General features: G+C 46.8%; 1 protein-coding gene across 2 annotated transcripts; it reads right to left on the bottom strand.

Annotated features, from left to right (window-relative positions):
* Positions 1 to 1,458: 1,458 nt before the first annotated feature.
* RGS10 (regulator of G protein signaling 10) lies at positions 1,459 to 19,226 on the bottom strand. Of its 2 annotated transcripts, none has more exons than XM_050305236.1 (5): positions 19,136 to 19,226; positions 14,459 to 14,577; positions 12,944 to 13,030; positions 8,030 to 8,173; positions 1,459 to 4,820 (listed from the first exon to the last, which is right to left on the bottom strand). In XM_050305236.1, the coding sequence occupies exons 1-5, from the start codon at positions 19,182 to 19,184 to the stop codon at positions 4,674 to 4,676; spliced, it is 546 nt and encodes a 181-aa protein (XP_050161193.1). In that variant the 5' UTR covers positions 19,185 to 19,226; the 3' UTR covers positions 1,459 to 4,673. The 2 variants fall into 2 exon arrangements, with proteins under 2 accessions (XP_050161193.1, XP_050161194.1); XM_050305237.1 differs by lacking the exon at positions 19,136 to 19,226 and adding an exon at positions 18,154 to 18,414.
* Between the last annotated feature and the right edge of the window lie 3,999 nt (positions 19,227 to 23,225).

Here is a 23,225-nt window from a genome sequence, read left to right on the forward strand (position 1 = left end):
GTGTGGGAACAAGCTGCCGGGTTCTGCTGGAAACTTAAATGGCAAAGAAAACAAAGAGCAGGGGGTAATGCTCCCCCTGCCCTGCCCTGCCCGTGCAGCACTGCCTCTCTCAGCCAGCCTTTCTTTCTGATTTACAGATTTTCCTGTAAACTGAAACAGGATTTCCAGAGCCCAGGAGCGACACGGGGATGCGGGGGGGATATGGTTTGGGTGTTTAGGTTGGGTGCCTCCGGCAGAGCTGAGGCAGGGCTCAGTGCGGTAGAAGGGAGCGTACAGGAGCTGCAGCACTCGGCGTGCCGGTCACTGCCTCCCTTATAAATCCCGTTCTTTGGGGGATTCCAATGAGCCAGCCCCGGGCGGCGGGGGAAGGGACAATCGCTGCGGTTCTGCAGCGTGAGGCGCGGGGAGAGCTCGGGAGCGGTGTCCGCTCCGCAGGGCCAGCTCCCAAAGCAGCTCTGATCCGTGTTCTCTGACGCGGGGATGCCCCCAGGTTTCGGTGGGAGCCAACACCAATGCCTTGGGTGGCAAACAGAGCCCATCGGGCATCTCCGCGGAGCGCTCTGGCTCAGCCGCGGTTGTTCCTGGCAGAAGGGTGGCCAAACCCCTCTCTTTTGAGGAACAACAGCCCTGACCCTCCTGAGTTTGGACCTTCCCCAAGCCCGACACCCGCGTTATTGTGCCCGGAGCCAGGAGAGGGGGCTGTTAAATTTGGCAATCGTTCCGTTCCCCCGAGAGCCGCCACATGCTGCCCTTCCCTGTTTGCTCCCCACCCCTTCCAATCGGCTGCTTTTTAACTCCTGGCTGCAATGGATTTGCACTTTGATCAGCCAAGATTTAATAGCCCTGATGAAAAGCATCTTTCACCTAATTACAGTCAAGCCCCTAAACTGGAGGGCTCAGACTCGAGGCCGCAGCTGCCGAGCACTTGTGGGGCAGCCCAGTAAAGTCACCCAGATCCTGGGGGTAAAGGATGCCCCAGAGCATTAAATTATTAATGTAATTAATTTAATTTAATCCACATGCAAATGCTACCCAATTTAAAATAAGCCTGAATTTTCAGCAAAATATAAGCACCTTCCAGTCTCTTATCCAAACCTGAACACTCAAGTATTTTTCTCTCCCTCCCTCACTCTGATTTTTCAAACCCTCCTTCTCCCCATCAATGGGTTGCCAAGTGCAGTGGAAGAAATGCAGCAGGAACAAACAAACAGGGATGAAGAAGGTACAAGGAGCATCTTTCACTGCTCAGGTGACTTTCTGCGAGCTGTTCAGACAAGGGCTTGCTCAGACCTGAGCCCCACTGTGCCATCCCATCTTCCAGGAGAAACACACACTAGGACAGGCTGTGGACAACTGTGCTAACAGGGGCTGAAAGCAGAAAATGGGATAACTACGGGGAGATGGAGCAATCTCGGCCCAAACCGCATTCAAAACATAAACCAGCGGTCAGCACACAGATACGGTGTATTTGTAGAGTATTTTAATTTTTTTAGCTGAGAAACACAAAACAAGGTAGAGTTCAAGGCATGCAATCAGGCACTAAACTTCTCTTGCTCGTTTTTTTTTGTGCTCACACCTTCAGTGGAAGTTCCATGAAGAGGAGTAGATCCTATCTTTAATCTCTACATAAAGCAACCGAGCACCCACTTACAGCCTGAGGTTCTATGCAATGTTTACAGTTGTTCCTGGAAAGCAGGATTTGCTTGTAGGGAAACAGTTCTTTTTCTTTCTGGGGATTTTGTTCTAATGCCATGTAGAGCAAATGCCATCTGTTTCCCAAAGTAAGTCTGACCAGTGACAAAAATCAACAGAAGTAAAATAACTTTCTCCACATAGATACATGTTGCAGTTACAGATATCTGCTTGCATGGTTTTAATTTGATTGCTCTTCTACTGAAAAATACAGATAAACCAATTAATAGGAAAAGATCTTTGATTTCTGTACCTTGCAAGTCCACCTCTTGGTGTTCTGAAGAAAAATAAAACAAAACCAGATACCATAAACAAGGCAGCCAGTGGGACAATCCACTTTTTACCTCTGAGGTAAAAGAGCAATTCAAAGATTAAGAATTTTGTGGATTTAGGCACATTAGATTGGAATCATAACAGCTACTGAAATAAACATCACAGGTATTGAAATGCTGCTAAAAAATACATTTCCATTTGAGTAGCCTTTGCCTGGCAGTGTAAAGCACCTTGGTGTCTACTCATGGGGCACTTGCTCTTAACAAGCAAAGACAGTACCTGGTAGGCAGCATATTGCCAAGAAAAAAATGTTGTTTATAAGCAGCTACAAACAAATATTTTCTCCCCTTAATGCCCTACCTTTGTTCATACAGCTGCTGGTTTTATTCTGTATATTTATTTTAAAAACATGATAGTCAAAGACTCTTCTCCCTTACTCATGCATTTTTCAAATCAATATGATTAAAGATGGATCTGCTGTGCATCCATGTGATGAATGTGGTGAGAGTCATTCTGCATTTTCCCCATGAGGGTCCCCATGCTGAAGTTCTCAGTATCACTGAGACTTCTGCAGCAAATGCTGGGAGGAGACAAATCCCAGCTCCTGAACTGGTTAAACTGCTCTCTGCCAAGGAATTCAGTGCTATCAGAAGTTCCACCCTCTGCTGTGGCAGGCATTAAGAGATTGTCATTACAGTGGGTTTGCAGAAGAGGTAATCCTGAGATTACAAAGAGTTGGCAAGTCCAGAACTGGATGGTCCCATTTCCTAGGACCCCTCAGAACAAAAGAAAACAAGAAAAAAGCTTCATGCATGTGTTTAACTCATCCCTGTTCAACAAAACACTGAACTACAGCTTAAACATGAGGTCAAACACCACAGAAAGTGCCTGAAGCAACATGACTTCACCATCAAACCTTTTGAGAGCATGAGAGGAAAAGTAACTCAGTGCATGAGAATGACACCTTGCAACAAGCACATGGAGGCATCGACCCCTCCTTTGATTTTCTGAACACCAGCAGGGCATGTAGCTCTGGGGGAAGAATCAGGACTTCCACTTCTACATCTAACTAGGGAAAAAGCCATGGAAACAACTTTCTCTGTACATCACCTGAAAGGGTGGCTCAGAGTTAAAGAGAAACAACCAGGTCTAGAAAGCGAGTTTGCATCCTCAGTCATGGCAGCCCAGATTTAGTTTAGAACATGGATGGTGACAGTGACATCTCAAACACATCTGGCCTTTCTGACAAAAAAGAAGCATAAAACGTTCAGAAGCCAACTGAGCATTGAGATTAACCAGCACATAAACAAAAGTTCAAGACAAAGCAATGCAGAAAATGAAAAAGTAAATAATGAGAGAACGTGGAACAGCTAAACTACAAACTGAGAGGCTTGTAAATAGAGCGAGTAGTTAATACACTTACCCAGCTTAAACTGCAACTCAGTAACACTGCAGTGAAATAACTAAAAAAAATATTTGAACACATGAAAAACTGTATGGCAAGATGTGCTGTGCAGCTCTGACACATTCCCAGGACAACATGGGAGCTCACTGAGAGTGTCTTCCTTTTCTCTCCCTGACATTTCATCTTTGCACCAGGCAGAAATAAATTCCCCTTCCTCTCCAGCTTGGTGTGAGAATGGCTGAACCCCAGTGCCAACCCCCTGTTCCACTGGGGCTCTCCAAAGCCACAATGAGGAAAAAAAAACCACCCTGAAATCCTTTTCTGGAGCAAACAAATTAAGGCAGGGTGACTTCAGCGGGGAGATTTTAGTAAAACAAAACCAGATTTGGGTTGTTGGTCCTTTGCCAAAGTGCTCTTGCTGCGAAGAGCAGGATTGTCCTGGAGACCTGGGAGAGACCAGACGATGCTTCCCAGTGACACTGATGTCACACTGAACAGGCAGGACGTGCCCCAGCCAAGCTTTGCTGACAGCAGTGTGCCCTAGTGGGTGCTCACTGTCCTGTTTCCCCATGGCAGTCAGAAGCTCTTCAGAGATTCTGTCTATTTTAGGGCTTCTGTTCCCAAGGGAATAAAGATTATTCCACCTTCTGAACAAAGTGATTGTCTAGTGCAAGAAAAAAAAAAAAAAGGGGGGGGTGGAATTTAGGAAATACAGAAATTAAAACCATGAGTAGAGGGGTATTTTGGTTGAACACTGAAGGCAAAGCAAAACAGGTATCACCCTGAAAGAACAAAGTTACACAGGAAGGGGTTGGATTCTACTGAGCTTAAACCTGGAAGATGCTGTCCCTTCGTGATTAGGTTTGCTCTGAATGACTCATCCACAGAGCAATGTGAAATGCACTCCTCAGGAGTTTCTCCCAGCGCCTCAGGATGCAAAGGCCAGTCACAAACAAAAATGGCAAGGCAAAAAATAAAAACAACAACCACCCTGTCTCCCATTTCTCATCATCGTGGTGACAAAAGGGAAGACAAGAACTGAAAGCATTTTACCCTGTGAAATATTGGCAATTCATGCTGTGGAGGAACACCCCAGCCTCTTAGCAAGGAAACACTCTTCCCATGGGTGCTTAGTTAATAGCTATCATGCAAAAAACAATTAGTCATTCAAGCAATTAAGAAGGTAAGTAGCTCCTAAAAAGGTTTGGAGCTTCCCAAGCCCTAAATGCGACTGCTCTAAACCGAGATTGTTCCTGAGTGTGATGTGATGACTGGGCTGCCTCTCCTGAAGGGATCCACTGCATCATGTGTTGTAAATTCTCGACGCTCTTTTAGCTGCAGTCTGAGCCTCTGGGGGATTCTCCTCCTGCTCCTCACTCTTCTTGTGGTTTAGGAATATGTCTGACTTTAGGAAGCGGCTGTAGCTGTCGTACTTCATGAGGTTGAATATCTGGGAAGAGAGGGGAGAAGAACACAAATCCAGTGACCCAAGGCAAAGGGGATTTTGAATGGGAAGGGCAGTATCAATTCCAGTGTATTTTTGTTCTGCCTGTACTAAGGCATCACTGAAAAGGCAAGGCACTGAAAATACACACTTTCCAAATCTCAAAGGGGCTGCAGAGCACTGGATAATTGAGGAAAGCCTCTAAATAATTTACACAAATACTGAAACTTCAAACTGAGTCCAGGCTGGAACAACTGGTCTAACTGAGGTTTCTTAAACTTCTGCCAATATTCCCATCCTTTTTAGACTCCCACCTTCCACAGAGAGCTGCTCTGGTGCAGGTGTAGTTTACCAGATAAAACATGGTTTTAAATTGGTGATGGACTAAAGCAGTGCCATTAATGCTTCACACCAGGCCAAGAGCTGCCCTTCTCGTGGCCAGCACTCAGCCAGCATGGAAGCACAAACTCAGCTCCAAGTGTGGCTTTTCCCTCCCAGGGCTTGAGTTCAGACTCGTCCTTCAACAGCACTTCTGCCTTTCTATTTATATCCACCACAGACAACAAAGCTACAACTCCTTTGGAGTTTTCTGGAAGCAGAAAGGCTTGGGAGAGGAGTCTGGCAACTGCTCAGGTGTCAAGGTCAGGATATATATTTAAGCTGGTCTTGCAACAGAGGGGAAGAAAAAAAGTAAACCTCAGAACTATAACTGGGGCAAAACCAAAGCCAACATCACCCTCAGCCTATTATTTCACTGGAGCCTCTCTGAGTCATGTTTCAGGACTGATTACATTTTACAGTACTCAGAGTAACTCAATTTCCAAGACAAATTTCTGCATTCTGACCTGCATGTGTGGCTAATCCCTGTCTGGGTAACTGCAGCTTTACCTTTACAGTCTCCCTTCTAATTGACAGGTAACACAACTGTTTGCTAGGAGGAAGAAAACAACTTTAAACTGCTTTTTCATTTTGCATCCTCGAGGAACCTGGACAGATAAAGGCAAACACCCAAAACCTGACTGTTCTTGTCCGTGTGTTTGCTGAAATAGCTCCCTTACAAGTAAATTACATGGTGGATTTTACCAACCACTGTTCATTTGCATATTTAAATATTTAAGTTCGTGTTTAGAACTGTGGAAATGCTGTTTTAGAAGCTACATTTTGGAATATGAAAAATCCCAAAGCACCCACTGCACATAGACCCTAATCAATGCAGACCCCAATCAATGCAGACCCCAATCAATGCAGACCCCAATCAATGCAGACCCCAATCAATGCAGACCCCAATCAATGCAGACCCCAATCAATGCAGTTAAGCAAAGCCAAGCCAAATTATACCTCCTGCCATTGGCTAACTACAATGTCATTAAATTTATCCAAGCAGCTCAAGGGAAAAAAAATAGCAAGGAAAACGTTGCCTGTTTAAACATCACGTGAGTGTTAAGAACTTAGACCCCTCTTGTTCCTGGTATCACTTCAAGCATCTCCCAGAGAGAAGGAGCACTGTGAGATCAGTATCTTCCCCAGCCTGGTCAGCCAAGTGTACAGAGCAGACAGATTTTATGATGCTGTGCAAAAGCAGAACCCTCTTCTCCCCCTCCCCTCCTCTCACTGCCTTTGTGCAGCAGCACCATTTGCCCTTAAGCATTTTTAAACACACACATTTCCATGAACCACTCTACCACCACTTCAGTCAGCACCAACAACTGCCCCCAAGCCATTGCAAACCACCCTGTGAGCACAAACCACAGCCCAGCAGCAGCACCAGTTAAACCAGTAGGTCTGGAGAACCAACGTGCTGGTTACCAGCAGTGCTGGAGAACAGACTGGGGCTTTCAAGCTGTGCCTTTTCACCCTTCAGACACGCAGGACCAGCAGCAGTTAACAGAGTTCTTTAGAGAACAAATTACGCCACTCTTCATAGCTTTATAAGGATTGAAAACCAGAGAAGACCATAACTCTTGTGAACTATTATCTAACTGCAATAAACAGTAGCTTCAAGCAGTGGAATCCTGCAGTGACCCACAAATGTTCTGCATTTGTCTGTAAAAGTTCACAGACTTTCTTCCCACACTAGTGGGATTCCTCTACCACTGGAGCAGCATGTTTCCAGTTCAGGTATTACTAATCCTTGGTGGTTATTTGTAAAACTGCAGAATATTTTGTCTCCAGTAGTCTCTCCAGCTTCACCCTCATAATCACCCACCCTGAACTGCAGTGCTTAGATGTACCAGAACATTTCCTTCCCTTTGCCCCCAGTCAGAAGTTTTTCCATGAGAAACTCTTCTTTTTCCTCACATGGAAATTGAATTTCAGACATTCCCACTGCTAATGACTTGGAACCTGCCTGAAAGACAGCAGAGCCTTTGCCCCTCAGACTCCTTCAACTGACCCAGCCAGTCCCAGCTAAAATATTCAGTCCCTGACTGAAATGGGTTGAAAACACTATTTAAGTCCCTGTGCTGTTTCCCCACAAAAGGAACGAGCCAGATGGAAAATGCAGGTAGTCCTGAGGATGGTACAGGAATTAAAAATAGTACTGCAAGTGCTGGAAAGCTGCAGATAAGAATGACTCACTTCATAACTTCAGCTTTAAAATCAGCTAAATATCAGGAAAATTCACCACCCAAAGACATGCCTGCAAAATGTCACCTCATTTCTACCAGACCTCCCAAGTTCTCTGGGAGAAGGCAAAGCAGGTACCAACTCCTCCGAGCTACAGAAGAGGAGGCTTTTCAGAAAATTGTGTTATGCTCCTGTCAATATAAATACCAAAACAAAGCAAAACGAAGAATCTTGAGCTCTCAAGGAAACCAGTGGCAACTATGGAAACAAACATCAGCAGTGACTCAGCACAAGTGAACACGCAGGAAAACCAAGGACCGAGTTACTCAGCGGGGGGAGTCTCAAACCACCCGCACAGGAACCCAGGAGAAAACTTCACCCAGTTCTCCAGGGGTGTCCTGAACTGGGATTAGAGTGGTTGCACAGAATGTCCTGGTTAAGTGGCTTTAGATGGGGCCCAGAGCCCGTGGTACCCCGGGGCAGCTGCATTTCACATCCCATGACAGCCACCCGGCTCTCTGGTCGCTCATGGCACAGCCAGCAGCAGGCACATCCCCAGCTTTCCTACAGTAACCTGTGCTCAGAGAGCAGGGGGCATTAAAACCACACAAAAACTGATGAAACTGGGTTACTGAACAAAAGAACTTTACCTGGTCCTGGAGCTTCTGGAACATGAGGGGGTGAGGTGTCTCTAAGATGGTCTCGCTCAAACGGGACTGCCCTTCCACGTTGACTTGGGAGGAGGCTTTACTGGACAGGAAAGTCGTGTAAATCTCTTTAGCTTTTTCTTGCATCTGCAAAAGGACACATTTATTTAAAGCATTACTCGATGTGTAGATAATCTCTGTATTGCTTGATGTTTTGTTGGAGACAGACCCAGGTCACTTCCTGACGTTCACATCCTAAAATTAAAACATATTCTAAATGAAAAAAAAAAAGTAACCAAACACATAGATCAGCTTACCTGTGTGTGTTCATTTGTGCTGGAAGAAAACCATCTCTGCAGGCAAACATCTGTACTGACAGCAGGGGAAGCTACCAGTAAGTACCACTACCAGTAGTGAGCACTTTGGTTACAGCAAGATGTGATGTTTGAAGCTGAACAACCAGTGTGAAATTGCTCAGCACCATCAACCAGGCCTTGTCCTCACTACTTAGAAGAGCTACTTTTACTAGCAGTTCATCAGTATGTGCAAGGAACCCAGAGGAAAAGCACTGTGGAAGTGACTGCAAGGCAAACCCAGGTAAAGGTAGGATATAACCTGTGCTACTGGTGGATCACCCTGTCATCCTGCAGGCTCTGTCTTTACAACCTCAGAGCAGCTCACCTGCAACACTGACTGCATGAGCAAAGGAAACACCAGCAACTTGACTAAATGGTGAAGACAGAACTCCCAACAGCCTCTGAAAGCTGGTGAATAAGGGTAGGTGGGACTTGCATAAAGCTGATTGCTGGTGCTTGCCCAGATTCCAGAGTTCTTCCCTTGGCAAACCAGCAACAGCAACAACCTCTTGACCCAGCCAGCATCTTTAAAACTTCAAAGCAGTGAGTGAGTGGTCACAATCCTCTGAATGCAAGCTGCTCCTTGACCAGAAGGTTGGATAAGAGAAAGCCAGAGGGGCAGAAAAGAGCCAAGGCAGGCAAGAGCCTGCTACAACCCAAATTCTGCACTCTGATAACAGGAGCTGTGTGACCCCCAGCCCTGGGGGCTCCTCAGTGTTCCCACTGCACCTCTGATGAGCAACCACAGCTCAGCACCAGCTAAAGATGTGTCTGGGATGGGAAGGGGGCTTGGAGAAGGAAGCATTTAAACCCTTGCCCATGAAGGAGCCACAGAATCTCTTTCATGTTTTACAGCCGAGATACATTTACATTTGGGGATAATTAGAAGAAAAGCTGCATGTGTTGGAGAACTGAGGAGGCTGAAAGAGTTAACTCTCTCACTGCTGAAGGGGACACATATTTTCCAGTATTTCTAAAACAGATTACTCATCTGATGGGTAGAACGTTACACGTCAGGTGCATTAGGTCACAATGACACTGCTTTTACCAATTTCCAATCTTTCCAGTTTCACGGATCAGGGAGGACTGGGTCAGCCATATCTGTTCTAATGAACAATTAGTCCTATTGATCAGAGGTGTGACTGCTTTAACTGGCAAAGTTAATGCCCTAATTCAGCCACAGTAAAGCTGCCTGAGCTGATATTGCATGAGCAAGTGATTGCACTGCCTGTCCTACCTAAATGAGTTTGAACCTGCTGTCCAATTTCAACATCTCAGAGAATGGTAAGGGGCTGAGAAAAAAAATCTCCCTCCTACTGAGTCAATGGAAAAGAGGAAACAAAGGGAGAGGAAAAGCAGCACACACAGCCAGGGAAAGGCTGCAGCATGAGCTCCAAAGTCATCTGCCCTGCTCCAGCTGCCAGGGTGCCCTTAGCTGCTGGCTACTCAAGGCAGATGTGGCTCCACAGCAGCCACAGCACAAGGTGCTGCTCGCCCAGGCACTCAGGAGCAGGCTGGGCACCGCAGAGAGAGAGCAGAGAAAGGCTGGAGAAGAAACCCAAAACCAGAAGTAACTGTGAGGAAGTCTGAAGAGCGAGGAGGGGAACAAGAGGACTGCGTGGGAGGCTGGGGAAACAGGGAGGCTCTCTGGATTTTGGGAGGAAGAATAACAGAGAAAGGAAGTGAAAGAGCTGTGGTAGGGAGAGGGGGCTGTTGGAGAGGCACGGGGGACCTGACTTTATAGGGATGGGAAAAGATGGAAATGCACAGCTAAACCCTGCAGGCTCAGTCAGTGGCATCCCTTGTTCTGCAGCAGCCTGAAGCTGATGCCCCAGCACAGGGGACTCTGCTCTGGAACTGAAACAGCACTTCAACTGGGATCTTGTTCACAGGTGGTTGTTGGAGGGTTTTTTTGGCACTCTTCACTCCCATCTGTGTGCTCTCCCCAACAGCCCTGCCAAATTCCCCTTTGGAGCACAAAGTTCTGTCTGCACCAACCCCCCCTCGCTGTTTCAAGTGGATTCAAGATTATTCCCCACTTCCTTTCCTAAGGTCACACTCAGCTCTCAGGCATGTGTGGCTCCCAGATGAGGTGGATGGAAGCCCCAGATGCTGCTCAGAGCAGGCTCCAGCCGTCAGCAGCTGTGCAGCATTACCCAGCCCTGCTAAACCCTCGCTGCATTCCACGTGGGAAGAGACAGCAGGAACTCCTGAATATGTAATTTTGTTCTGAAATCCTTCCCTACAAAACTTCCACGGGGATACTGTGGTGGGTTTTAGCAATAGCTGAAAACATTCCCCGTTGCTGGCAGCATTTATTACAATCTGTAATCTGTTTTAAAGGCTCAGTTGCAAGAGCAGAAACACTGAAACCCCGGGAAGCAGCACGAAGGACATGCTGTTTGTTTCCTTAACAGTCCCAAATGCAACAACATATGACTAACTCCAATGAAATACTTAAAGTTCGATGTTATTCACTGATCCCCACCGCTCCCATCTCAGATAATTAAATCTGTGCCCTAAGATGAGGGCCATATGGGTGGCAGAAGAGCTCACTAAAGGCCATTTAGTTCCCACCCCTGCAGGGACAAGGGACACTTGTCACTTGATGAGGCTGCTCAGAGTTCCACCCAGCAAGCATTTCCAAGGACAGGGCATCAACCACCCCTCTGGGCAACACATCCCAGTGTCTCACCATCCCCACAGCCAAGAATTTCTTCCTTGTATCCAACCTGACCCTGCCCTCTTTCACTTTAAAGCCATTCCCCTCGTCCTGTCCCTCCAGGCCCTTGTCCAAAGTCCCTCTTCAGCTCTCCTGGAGCCCCTTTAGTTACCAGAAGGGTTTCTAAGATCTCCCTGGAGCTTTTTCCAGGCTGAACAAGCCCAGCTCTCGGTGTGATACCACAGCAGAGGTGCTCCAGCCCTGATTTACAGAAGAGTTACTTTCAGAAGACAAATTCATGCTCCGTGCTATCATAAACTCTGGAAATATTTCTATTTTTAGTGCTTTTCCCAGCTTTGTAAATGATCTAAACAAAGGCAGTAGCTATAAAAACTCACTGTAAGTCTGTCTCATTCTAAAGCACATTTATTGCAGCCAGTGTTTAATAGTTTGAGCAGCACTGTGTGATGATTGGTACTGAGTAATTAATCCAAACAGAACCTAGTTCAGTCTCTGCCCATTCATTTGGCAATTCATTCAAGGATTCACTAAGCTCTTATCTCTGTACATCACTTTACCATTTCCTGTACTGGGATGTGCAGGCCTAAAATAGCTAAAAATATGAAAATTATTTAGCAAGGGAAAACACAATTATTATCCCCCTGCAAGGCATGGGATCTTGCAGAGAAGTAGCCTGGCTGGTGGTTCTTTTCTGCAGCCTGTCTGCATTTGTGGGCCTTTAATGAGGGAGGGCAGCAGCTCAATCCACCAGGCTGAGACAGTGCTAAAGGTTACAAAGTGCTCAGTCAAACTGGGCATTTTCCTCTTATTGTAAAACACATTGTTTTGGGGGGGTTCTGCAGATTTATCAATACCAAAAAATATCCACAACTAAACCAAGCAACCCTTTTTGAGGGGAATGCCTTTTCGGTGCAAAACAAAGAATATTCACAGAAAATAAATACTCTCTTACACCTGCCTGTCTTAGCACCCCTAGTCCAGTTCTCCCACCTGATTCCTATTCCCTGGAATTTCTGATGTTGCTCAGAGCACAAACTGTCCCGTTTGGAGCAGGTTGAAGTGGCATTTCCCAGCCTCACCTCCTCACCCCATGTACTTTGGCCAGGAGAGCGTGCATTTGTACCTGTTGCCTTCCAAAATGTTCCTCTCAAAGGCCAAAACAATCTGAAATTTCTCAAGAAAATAACAAAAGTAACAAACAAAAAAACCCCACATTTCTGGTGGATCTAAATGTAAACCAAGGTCTAAGCAGTGGGAAAAAAACTTACTGGAGGTGGCTGCTTCAAAAATTTCTAGTAGAGCATTTACTACTAGAAAGATACAGCTTTCAGGAAAATGAAAATTATCTGCAGGTATAGAATGATTTGGATAATATATTTAAATAATAATAATAAAAAAGTTTAAACAGACTCTCAATTTTATTTGTTTAGTAACTTTGTAATTTGATAAGGCAAAATGCTACAGTTTGGTGCTGGAACATAGTTTTGTTTGTGCTGTGTGTTGTTCTTGTGTTTCACTAAAGAATCACAGTGGTGTTTCTTGCCATGCAGTAACTGCTGTGCTTTAAAAAAGTCCTGAATGAAATGTCTTTATTATATTTGCAAGCAAGATGATGATGCAACACCACTGAATTAATAAACCTTCTGCAATTCCCAAGCAATGACAAAGAGTTCCAAGGTTTCAAAACATGGGAAACTTGACAATTTCAGCATTTGTTTGGATTTGAAGTGGAAGCAGCTTCATTTCCAAACAATTCCACCCCAATTTTAGAGCAGTTTCTTCGAGTACATTTGTTTGCATTTACACAACAGGGATGGTTCAGCTCCAGCTCTGCTGAGTAAACTTTGCTGGCAACCAAAACTCATTCAGGGCACGTACCTGCTTTTTTCCCTGTGTCTTCTTGAATTCTTCACATGCAAGCCAGAACAAAACGTTTTCTTCGCTGAATTCCTTCTTCAAAAATTCCTGGGAAAGAGGAAAACAAACACACAAAGGTTGGAATTCCATTTCTCGGCTGTTTTTCCCTCGTCCTGCTGCAGCCATTAAAACCAGCAGGGTTTTAATAAAGGGAATTCACCTCGGGTTTCCATAGCCCGGTGCAGCAGAACCTCTGCACTGGTGCATCTGAACCTCTGCACTGGTGCATCTGCACACACCAGCACACAGGGGAACACACACCAGGCCCTTGGGAAGCACATCCAGGAGGATGATGGGCTGCCCTGGATCCCTGAGCACACCAGGAACCAACAGGAGTGGATTCTGCAGCCTCCCTTAAATAACTCCAGCACTTTCACAGCCACGGCTCGAAGGGAAGGCCAGAAATATGGGGAGCATAATGAACTGTTTTAGTGAGAGTCACAGATCACCTGAGAGTCTCATTTAGTATCTCCCTGATTTTTCTGATGAGTAAAATCTCTACAAATACAAGTGTTTCTAAACAGGATCAGCGGTGGCAATAAATTCACTTCAGTAAAGGAGAGCAGAGGATGTATCTGCATTCTGCACAGTGTTTAAACACAGCACACTGCTCCAAAAGGGAGGCATGCTTCAAAAGGGGGAAAATGTGCATTAAATTTATTTATGAAACATAATGGTTGAAACATTTTATAGCTCCAAGATCATCAGTTTTCCCTCTCAAGTGTTAGAAAACAGAAATCAAGTAATGCCAAGAATTAAATAGCACCAACATTACTTTTTTTTTTTTTTTTTAAGAATTCAAAATCAGTGGTTTGTAATTCTAATTTACATCGCTCATTAAACCAGTCTGCCAGGTCACCATTTTATCCCAGAGCATTTTATCAGCATGGCATGGCAAAAGCACTTCCAAGTAGGTAGCTCCTATTCTTACACCTACCATGGCAAAAACCCTGGAAAACCAACTCACCACCCTCACCTAATTAAACCTCAAGCCATTTTGAGCTGCACCAGCCCACACTGGGTAGTAAAGTGAAAGGGAATATTTTCAGTACAGCTGCCAAACACACAATAAGAGTCACCAGAGACTGTCAGGGGTAACTCTTTGCTGAATGTGTGAGAATAAAGAGCCCAGGATGAGTCCTCAGTGACAAATAACGCCTGGCAGGAGACAGCAGTGGCTCAAGGACTGCAGTTTGTCCCACAGGGACTTGTCAAGAGCAGATAGATCCGATTAGAATGGAGCAGAAGTCCTGCTCGTGCCTTGCAGGAGGGAGCTGCAGTGGCAGAAGGTGCTGGCCCAGAAGCTCAGCCAGGGGCACAGCTCCAAATCTGCCACCTCTGCTCGGGGCACAGACCTAGAAGGAGCCACCTCTCAGTGCTCACAGCCTGGCACAGCTGCACCCTTTAGTGCTGAGACTGGAGCAGCTTTACATCCTGATTCTGTTCTCCAGAAATACCCATAGTTAATAAAGCAACCCTAAATCTCTTCACTCCTTCGGGGTCCTCCAGGAGGTTCTCCAGCGACGTGGCCCATTTGGAGGTCCCTTTCAAGGCTTGGTGGCTGCTGCTGGGGTGACCCTCGCTGTCATTGATCTCTGGGAAAAAAACAAACAGAATTGAAAGAAATGCCACCTTCTTTAGAAATGACAAGTGGCAGTGTTGTGGGTGTCTTGAATTTCAGCTGCACCCTTGAATTTCAGCTGCTGTCTTTAAAGGAAACACCGTAAAACTGAAGATAAACACACAAACACACACTTGAATTCTGCTCTGCCTGCAAGGAGGCAAAGATTCCTTCCAGCAGATAATTCATGAGCAGGTAAGGAGGCACTGTCACTGTTTTATAGGGGGTCAAGCACCTTTTGCCTGTGGAACACAATGACCACAGTCTGTGTCCTGAAAGGATCATCTGCTTTTTTTCTGACACTGCCTACAGCGTGGGCTCCTGGAAAGCAATCCCTGGTCAGCCACACGTGGGAAATTTATTTTTAAGAAAAGAATCATCACTGGAGGCTGGAGGGTGGGTAAAAGCAAAGAGAGAAAGAAACACAGTGCTTTGTTCAGCAGGAGAAGCAGCCCAAGATGTTAACCCAGAGTAACTGGGAGGACAGACAGCTGGCACAAGAGCCTCCCTGCAGCTGAGTCAGCCTGGTTTGGGGCAGGGGGGTGGTTTTTCTCTTTGTTTGTTGCCAAGTCTGCTGAAATTCTCCTTCTATAAGGTGCACTGGGCTGTGCCCACATCTGCTCTGCCAGCAGCCTTCTCCCAGGTAGGAGAGCTGGCACACAGGTGGTGTTTCCCTGTCCCAGGACAAGTGCATTGCATTCAGGGCTGGTGATGGAAAAAAACTTTTTTTGCCATCTACCCTTTGAAAAATCTCTTGCTTGGAGGGACTCCAGGGGTTTGCTCATCTGCAAAACTCTAAAACAGACATAAAGTGCTTGGCCTTCTCTCTCTCACACACAGAACGCCCTGGGAAGACAGGAGGGCAGGCCATGGGAAGTCAGGACAGGAGCTCCATTTCAGGTCACTGCACACTGGAGAGCTGCACAAAACTCTTCCTGTAACCAATACAGCCTCTGTTTATTTTAATAACTCCCTCATCCCACTCTACCACCTTTCTGGAAGTATGGATCACAGCAACTTCTGCTTAAGCTCTGTTAAAAAGTCCTTCTTCCACCAGGAAACTAAACCTCAGCAAGCATCTCAAAAACTGTCTCTGCAGAGCTGTCCTATCAGATGCCCTTTAGAGCTGGTAACTGGAATAAATGCTCAGGTTAAAGCCCTGCACAACACTGGCACCACTTTGAGCTGTAGGGACCTGGCTGTTCTCCTAAAAGTGAGAAGGAGCACTGTGCTAAATGAATGAGCATCCCTTCTCCCTGGATAGGAGAGGGGTTTTTGCATGAGAAACAGTCTGTGAGCTGCAGGGCAGGAGTCACAGCCAGGGGGTTGTCTCCAAGGCAGTCCTGCAGACCTCAGCTGTGACACGAGCACCGCCAGTCAACGCTGCCTCAGTTTGGCCCCCCCTCACCCTTGCAAAAGGATGTGGTTCTTGATTATCACTTGCAGCATTTATTTTAGGAGCCTGACTCAAAGTATCTGGGCTTCTGATCTCAGTCAAATGGGTGAGATTTAAGTGGGAATGGCCAAGCACATTGGAGCAGAACCTCTAAGCAGCTGGAACCTCGTGTTACAGCCTCGTCACCTGCAAGCAGAAGGGCAGCTCTGTGTGTGCAGCTGCCCATGGCCTGAAGAACCAGGCCCTTCCCTTATTTAATACAGGATTTAGCACAGAACACATGGAAATGAGATTTCATTTCCAGTGTTTCTGTTCCAGCCATATCTTCTAGTGGACATTAATGATTACTTTGAAAAGCGTGTATTTCAATGAGCCAGTGCACCACAGGGCAGAGCCAGGGCCTTGAGAACCTAAAAAAATAAATTCTGGTTAGCAAAGCCAGAACAAGTGCTCCATATACCCAGGATACACTGATCTCCTTCTCCTCAGCTGCTTTCACTGGTCTCTCATTGTACTGCTGCCCACGAATGACTCCAGGAGCTGATCCCCAAGTCCATCTCCCCTAACACATTACTAAATTACCTTAAAAATGATACTTCCACTGAAGTACAAATTAATGAGTCTAAAATGATCTATTTGAAAAGGCAAGACAGCAATAACTGTAGTTACATGAATGATTCTCCTGAAACCCATTCAGCTCTGTTTGATATCTATAAAGAGAACTTTCTCCTGTTAAAATCCTCTATTGACACAGTTAGGTAATATATGCTTGGAAATAACAAGCTTGATCCCAATGTTTAACAACATATATACATTTGTATGATCATGTAGATGAGGAAGGCAGCAGACATTTGCTGACACCGAAAACTGGGAGATAATTTTGTGCATCTAAAATGACAAAATGGCAGTGCTTCCACCAGTATTTCTGTCAAAGTAACACACAGGATGTACAACAGATGATAAATACACTACCTACATTTCTTACATTGCAATTGCCAGAAATTACAATATGCTAATCACATTTCACAGCAGAGCTGGCTTTTATTGGGGTCAGGAACCAAGAGGCAGGGAAAGCCAGCAAAGCACACGCAGCAGGGCACAGCTGTAAGAGTTTCTGCTGAAACAAACCCTCCACTGAGTCGAAAATGTGCCTCAGAGACACAACTGCTCTCATGATGTGCAGGGAGCAGCCAGCTGCTTCCACCAGCACAGCAAATGATGGAGTGCTCATTTTAACATCACCAAACTTCAGAGGGCTCCATACTGAGCCAACAAACAGGCAGTTACATTAGCTGCAGCATTATTTCACAGGAGGCTCTTATAGGAGCTGCCTTCCCATCACACAATAGCCCTGCAGCCCCAGACTGCGGATAAAGGCTCTTTGTGTGAGCAGGGTAAGTGCAGCACTAATAATGCTGTAATTATCAGCTGAAGAGTGCTATCAAAAATGGCAAATGTTTGCATTCTCCAATCAGGAACTCGGACTGAAACCACAGAAAGTGTCAGTAACATCGACATGTACAACGCTGCAGGTGTAAACTCCCAGTTCTGGGCCTTGTTTTTGACCGAAAAAAAAAAAAAAAAAACCTGTGGAAAACCCATCAAACCGTGAGTGATTCATTCACGGCTAATTGAGTTAGACATGCTGATCCCTCTGCCTTCCAGAGGCACTGCAACGGTCCCCGAGCTGCTGCCACTCTCCAGCTGTTGATACCGTGGCCCATATCAGGCAGCACAGACTCACACCCTTCACAGAACCCCACGGGGCACATCCCTTCCTAAATGCCCGCTGCACAAACCCCGTGCAAACTCCCCGACAAATAAATGGCACACGAGCAGTCCAAATGACAAAAGCCCCACGAAAACAGCACCCTCCTCATTCTGTATTCAAGCATTAATATAAAACAAGAAAAGCCACCTCAGTTTCTTCTGGAAGAACTTCCGACCACGCCTGCCCTTATTCACCTGGATCACAAAATCTGCAAGCCATGAACCTTTATTATTATTTCAGAAGTACTCTGAATACCTTGCCTTTTCCTACGCTCACCAGAATGCCTGTCCAGCAACAACCACCGGTCCAGAATTAATAAATCCAAGGCACGAAACAGCGGGAAACTTCACAAGTAAGCGGCTGAAAGGGGGAAATTCCCTTACTTTCCATGCAGCCAAGCATCACCAGATGAATCCTCGCACAACAATTTTTTCCAAGCAGCAGCTGAGGTTTAGACCTTTTCCTCACAGCACAGCTGCCCTTCGCACGCTTTGGTTGTTCAGAGCAGGAGCCTCAACATCCTCTTTTGAGTGTCTCCAGCAACAGATGGCTCCTGGACTCCACTTTTAACTACAAGGAAGGAAGCTAAAGGGACGTTCCGCTTTTGTAGCATCTCTGGAAGCGTTCACCAGACAGATATCCTTAAAAAAAAAACAACCAAAGAAACCCAAAAAAACACCCCAACCCAAATCAAGTCTAGACAAACACCGCATCTGGCTTTTCTTAGAAAGATTGCAACTTCTTCCTGCACATAATAAACTGTAGCATCATTTTCTAAGATTCGGAGATTGCTACTTTTGCCCCAGTTGTTTCAGCACTGACAGATATCAGATCCCACCGCCTCGGAATCGCCAGACTGACTGACAGCATCGCGGACACGGCAACAAACACGCCACAGCGCCCGTCTGCACAGGGAACTGGGAAGTCCCACATTGTCACTCCTTGGTAACTTCCATTCCAGCTTAAGACGCTCCCTCCAAAGGCAAACTCCTCCAAGTCGATTCACAGCCCGACTAACCATGCCCTGGTGCCCCGGGCTGTCGCGTCGCCCCCGGTAAGAGCAGCCCGCAGGAGCTGGGCAGCGGAACGCGGCTGACGAGGCAGAACCCCGGCAGAGCCCCGCTCCCGTTCCCCGTTCGGCGCCGCTCCGCTCCCGGCACGGTCCCCCCGCGCATCCCGGGCAGCGGCACCGCAGCTCCCCGCACCGAGGGGCCGAGGGACAGCCCCGGCCCCGCCCGCAGCTCCCGGGGCCGGCGGGGCAGCGGCGCGGCCCGGGGAGCCCCCGAGAGCGCCTCGCTCCCCTCGGCGGAGCTGGAGCCCCGCAACCCTCCCGGCCCGGGGGTCCCGCCGCCCCGGCCCCGTTACCTGAGGGCGGCCGCTTCCTGCTGAGCCGGCTCACGGCCCGGTTGAACATCCCGGGCGCCGCTCGGGCCGCGCTGCCCGAGCCCCGGGGCGGCCGCGCCTCCCCCGCCCCGCCCGGCCCGGCCCGCCCCGCTCCGCTCCCCCCGCACGGGGCGGCCCCGCACCTGCCCCGCCTGGGAGCGGCGGCTCCCGCGGCACCCGGGGCTCGGGCACCACCGAACGCGACGTGGCGGCACCGGGGGTTCACCCCTGGCCGGGGCAGAGCGGCACCTCCTCCTTCCCCTTCGCCCCGCTGTCCCAGCCATCCCCACTTGCACCCCTCTGGCACACCACGCTGCGATGTCAGCTCGCCCAGATCCATCTCATCCCTCCTGCTCCTCCGCGTACCCCTTGGGCAGCTATGCCCGCCAGCCTCGAGCCACCAGCACCCCTCGTGTCCTCGCCGAGCAGGTGCGAGAAACAAAAACCTCCCCAACCGCGGTCACCTCGGTGAAATCGTGCTCTTTCCTACCAAAATAGACGTGCCAAGCCTTTTGTGCTGGGGTGACTCATTTGCTCTTCCAAGGCTTGGAAGAAAAATTCTTTCCTAACAGAAAAGCACATTTACAATTTTAAACAAAGGTATTTTCACTTTCAGAAATAATCTTTTGTACCAAAATATTTGATGAAAAATCCAGCATGTGAGAAGTTTGTGCAATTCTGACAACGAAGTGGCAAGCCATCAAACAGGCAATCAACTCAGGAAGCACAAAACAACAGTAGTAGGAGGCAATGGGAGTGTTTAAGTCCCACTGGAAGCATCACCGATACACAAAAAGCCACAGAAACCACTGTAAGCAGACAAGTCAACACTTGTTCTATTTCCACCTAAGCCAAATCCCATCCTGAACAAACAGAGCTAACTAGCTCCATTCGCAGAGGGAACTTGGATGGGCTCCCATCCCACTGAAATGTATGGATATTTTCCACTTACACGCACAGGGCCAAGATCTCATTCCTGGGAAATGGTGACACCAGGAGACTCAGCAGAAGAATCAACTGCATCTGTGCTTCCAAAACAAACAGCAGCACAATACCTTCCAGCTGAAGGGATTTGGCCTGAGCATCCCTGGACTTCTGCCTTCAGCACCAGGGCCAAAAGCTGCGTTAGCTGGTAAAGACTTCTTGGCTTTTGGCGTGGACTAAAAAAAAAAAAAATTTAAAATTTAAAAAAAAAGTCTGCTGCTTTGCCGAGGGAACAGCACAACAGCTGCACACGGCATTTCCCAGCAGATGTGTGAGGCAGGCACAACGTTGGAATACAGCTGCAAATTCCGTGCAAGCACTGGAGGAGCAGGGGGTAACAGCACGGCAGCAGCAGGGCCAGCGGAGGCACAGGGACAGCAACACGGGAAAGGAACCCACAGGGTGGCAGTTCTGGGAGAAGACAGCTTGGCCATGAACTCCCAACCTTTTAGTCAGATCCACCAGTGCCAGGTATTTCGGGCAGCCCATTCACACCGAAGCAGTACAGACACCACCAGATTTCATTTATTTATTTTTTGTTAAGAATCGGGTCACAGATCCAAGTTTCTATTGTCAGGGTTAAGAACTAGTGCTCCTAGGACAAGCCCCTCCTCTTCAAGCCAGTGTATTGACAACAGGCAACTGGAGCAGTTTTAAAACTTAACATGATGGGAGTTGGAGGTGGGAGTACTTAAGGAATATGACTTAAGGAGGCCAGCATTGTGCCCGTGCTCCACGTGCCTGTGCTGGTGTCTCCAAGAAGCCCACGGAGCCCATCTCTGTCCACGCATCTCCTGGGAAACCTGACCCACAGGTTTGCCACAAATCAACCTGCTAACAAATTAAGTTTCTGTTCCTTTCCTCCTCCAGATACAAAACTTCGTTTCCAAGACTCCTTTCCACCCCTTTTCCTTGTAAATGAGCACTTTGGGGCAGTTCCTGCAGAGGGTACTGCCAGGTGGGCACAGCAGTGCCTGCTCTGCCAGGTCACGTTCCTGGTGCTGTTCCGTGCTCTGCTCTCACTGGTCAAGGCTCGGTGCTCCATCAGACACAACGGCACGAGGGAATTTTCCTTCCAGATGAACTTGGTGGAGTTACTCAAATGCAGTTCCTTTGCTGGGGATTTTTGCCCCTTCTTCCCCAAATCACCTGCAATACCCACATATAACCACGTGCAATTTATGCCTTAATTCATCCTGTGCCAGTGTCCACATGCCACATTGACAGGTTTTTCCACCTTGCATGAATTTTTACCATCTTTTCCTTAATTTCACAGGGCAAAGCTTCCCTTAATAAAAAAAAAAAGAAACAAACCATAAATGTGTTTCATTACCTTTGGCTGCAGCCAGGCCAGGCCATCTAGAACAGATGATGTTCTCTGAGTACTTACCGAGTCACTGCACTTCCACCTAAAGAACTGTGCCCCATTAAAAATTAAATGTATGTTAAAATAGCCAAGCTCCCTTAGAACTGAACAGGAAAGCTTTTGCAAGCCTTCCATGCCTTGCTCCATCCCATAACTCCAGGACATGTCAGCACAGTGTGGCACAAGCTCTGGACTGTTCACCACTCCAAATACTGGAAGGTTTAACAGCTGGGATAAAGTTGAGCAGATTTCCCAGTGCCACTGGCAGGAACAGGTGTGTGGGGAGGAATGAGAATGTGCAAGACACCCAAAAAGGCAGAAACACGCCTGACAATGTGATTTCAGACAAAGATTCTATTTTAAAATTTGACTTGTATTCTGAAGAATAATTTAGCTTAAATTTAAATAGCTGGATTTGAAAAGAAATGGAAGGAGTTGTACTTAGCTTTGCCACTGCAAAAAGAAAAAAAATCTATTCTGGAACATACTGAACTATGAATAACACCACAGAAAATTCATAAAATGCACAGCTCATTTCAATGCCCAACTGCAAATAAAAGACTCCAAACTAATCAACAGACTTAGGAAAAAAACCATAACTCATGGTTTAAAGCTCTGGTTTCATTCACACCAACATAATGCAACTGATTTCAGCAGAGGTGGCACTTATTTACACGATTATGGGAACTTGAAATTGGAAATGTTAGCAGTGAGGAGAGGCCTCCAAAGCAGGAAAACTCTCATTTCTCTGGAGAGAAAAACAAACAAACAAACAAAACCACAACAACAAAAACCAAAACCAAACAAATCCAAAACAAAAACCAAACGAACCAAACAAACAAAAAAAACCCAAAACAAAACCCCAGCCCTTCAAAACCTGATTTTAGACTTGTCAAGTTTATTTTCCTATTCCACTGCACGTGTTAACAGAAACAGTAGAAATTAAGACTGGATGCTGCCCTGCAAAGGGCATTCTGGCCAGAGAATGAGGCATTTTGATCCCAGACCTGTAGGCACTCAGATTCCTGCCTTTGACCCGAAATATTTCAGCACACCCAGGTTCTGCCAGTGTAACCACAGGGCCGTGCTGCCAGAACTCACTGGGGTGGTGAAAGCTCCTCGTGCTGGAGAAAGCAATGTGACTTTATGTTGTTAAGATTTGGGGTAGTTCTTTCAGTTCAAAGCCACTTTTTAGTTTTATTAACCTTAAACAAGCCATCTTTAGTTTCAAACCAAGTTTTGCAAGCCTTAGCTAAATGCAGTTCCTGGCTGAAGATTCACAGATACCAGAGTAAAAGAGCAGATAATACAACAAGCTTTTAAATCTTTTTAACAAGATACACACAGAGCAAACTTAAACACAACCTTCCTGGAAGGTGCACAGCATAAAACAGCCTTGAAGAGAATTCTGGTAGAAAATTGCACTTCTATTTCAGGCCTGCCCAAATAAATCAGAGGAATTTGTCCAGCACTCCTCACTTTGAACTCAGAGAAAGCTCTGACTCACTCCTTTGTAATACTTTCTAGTACAAGGAGGTTCACAGGGTCAACTTTTATCCCTAATCTTGTGGAACATTCCTCAGTACCTCCAACTCCAGGGCTTTATGCACGCCAGATACAGATTGCAGAACTCTGGCAGCGACATCTGAACATACAGACTGAATTACAGGCTGAATAACTGCAGTGCTGCTCCCACCTTACACTGGTTACACCCATCTGTAC

The sequence above is a fragment of the Myiozetetes cayanensis genome, unplaced genomic scaffold, assembly GCF_022539395.1.
Source record: "Myiozetetes cayanensis isolate MyiCay16 unplaced genomic scaffold, myiCay2020 scf10, whole genome shotgun sequence".
Classification (NCBI taxonomy): domain Eukaryota; kingdom Metazoa; phylum Chordata; class Aves; order Passeriformes; family Tyrannidae; genus Myiozetetes; species Myiozetetes cayanensis.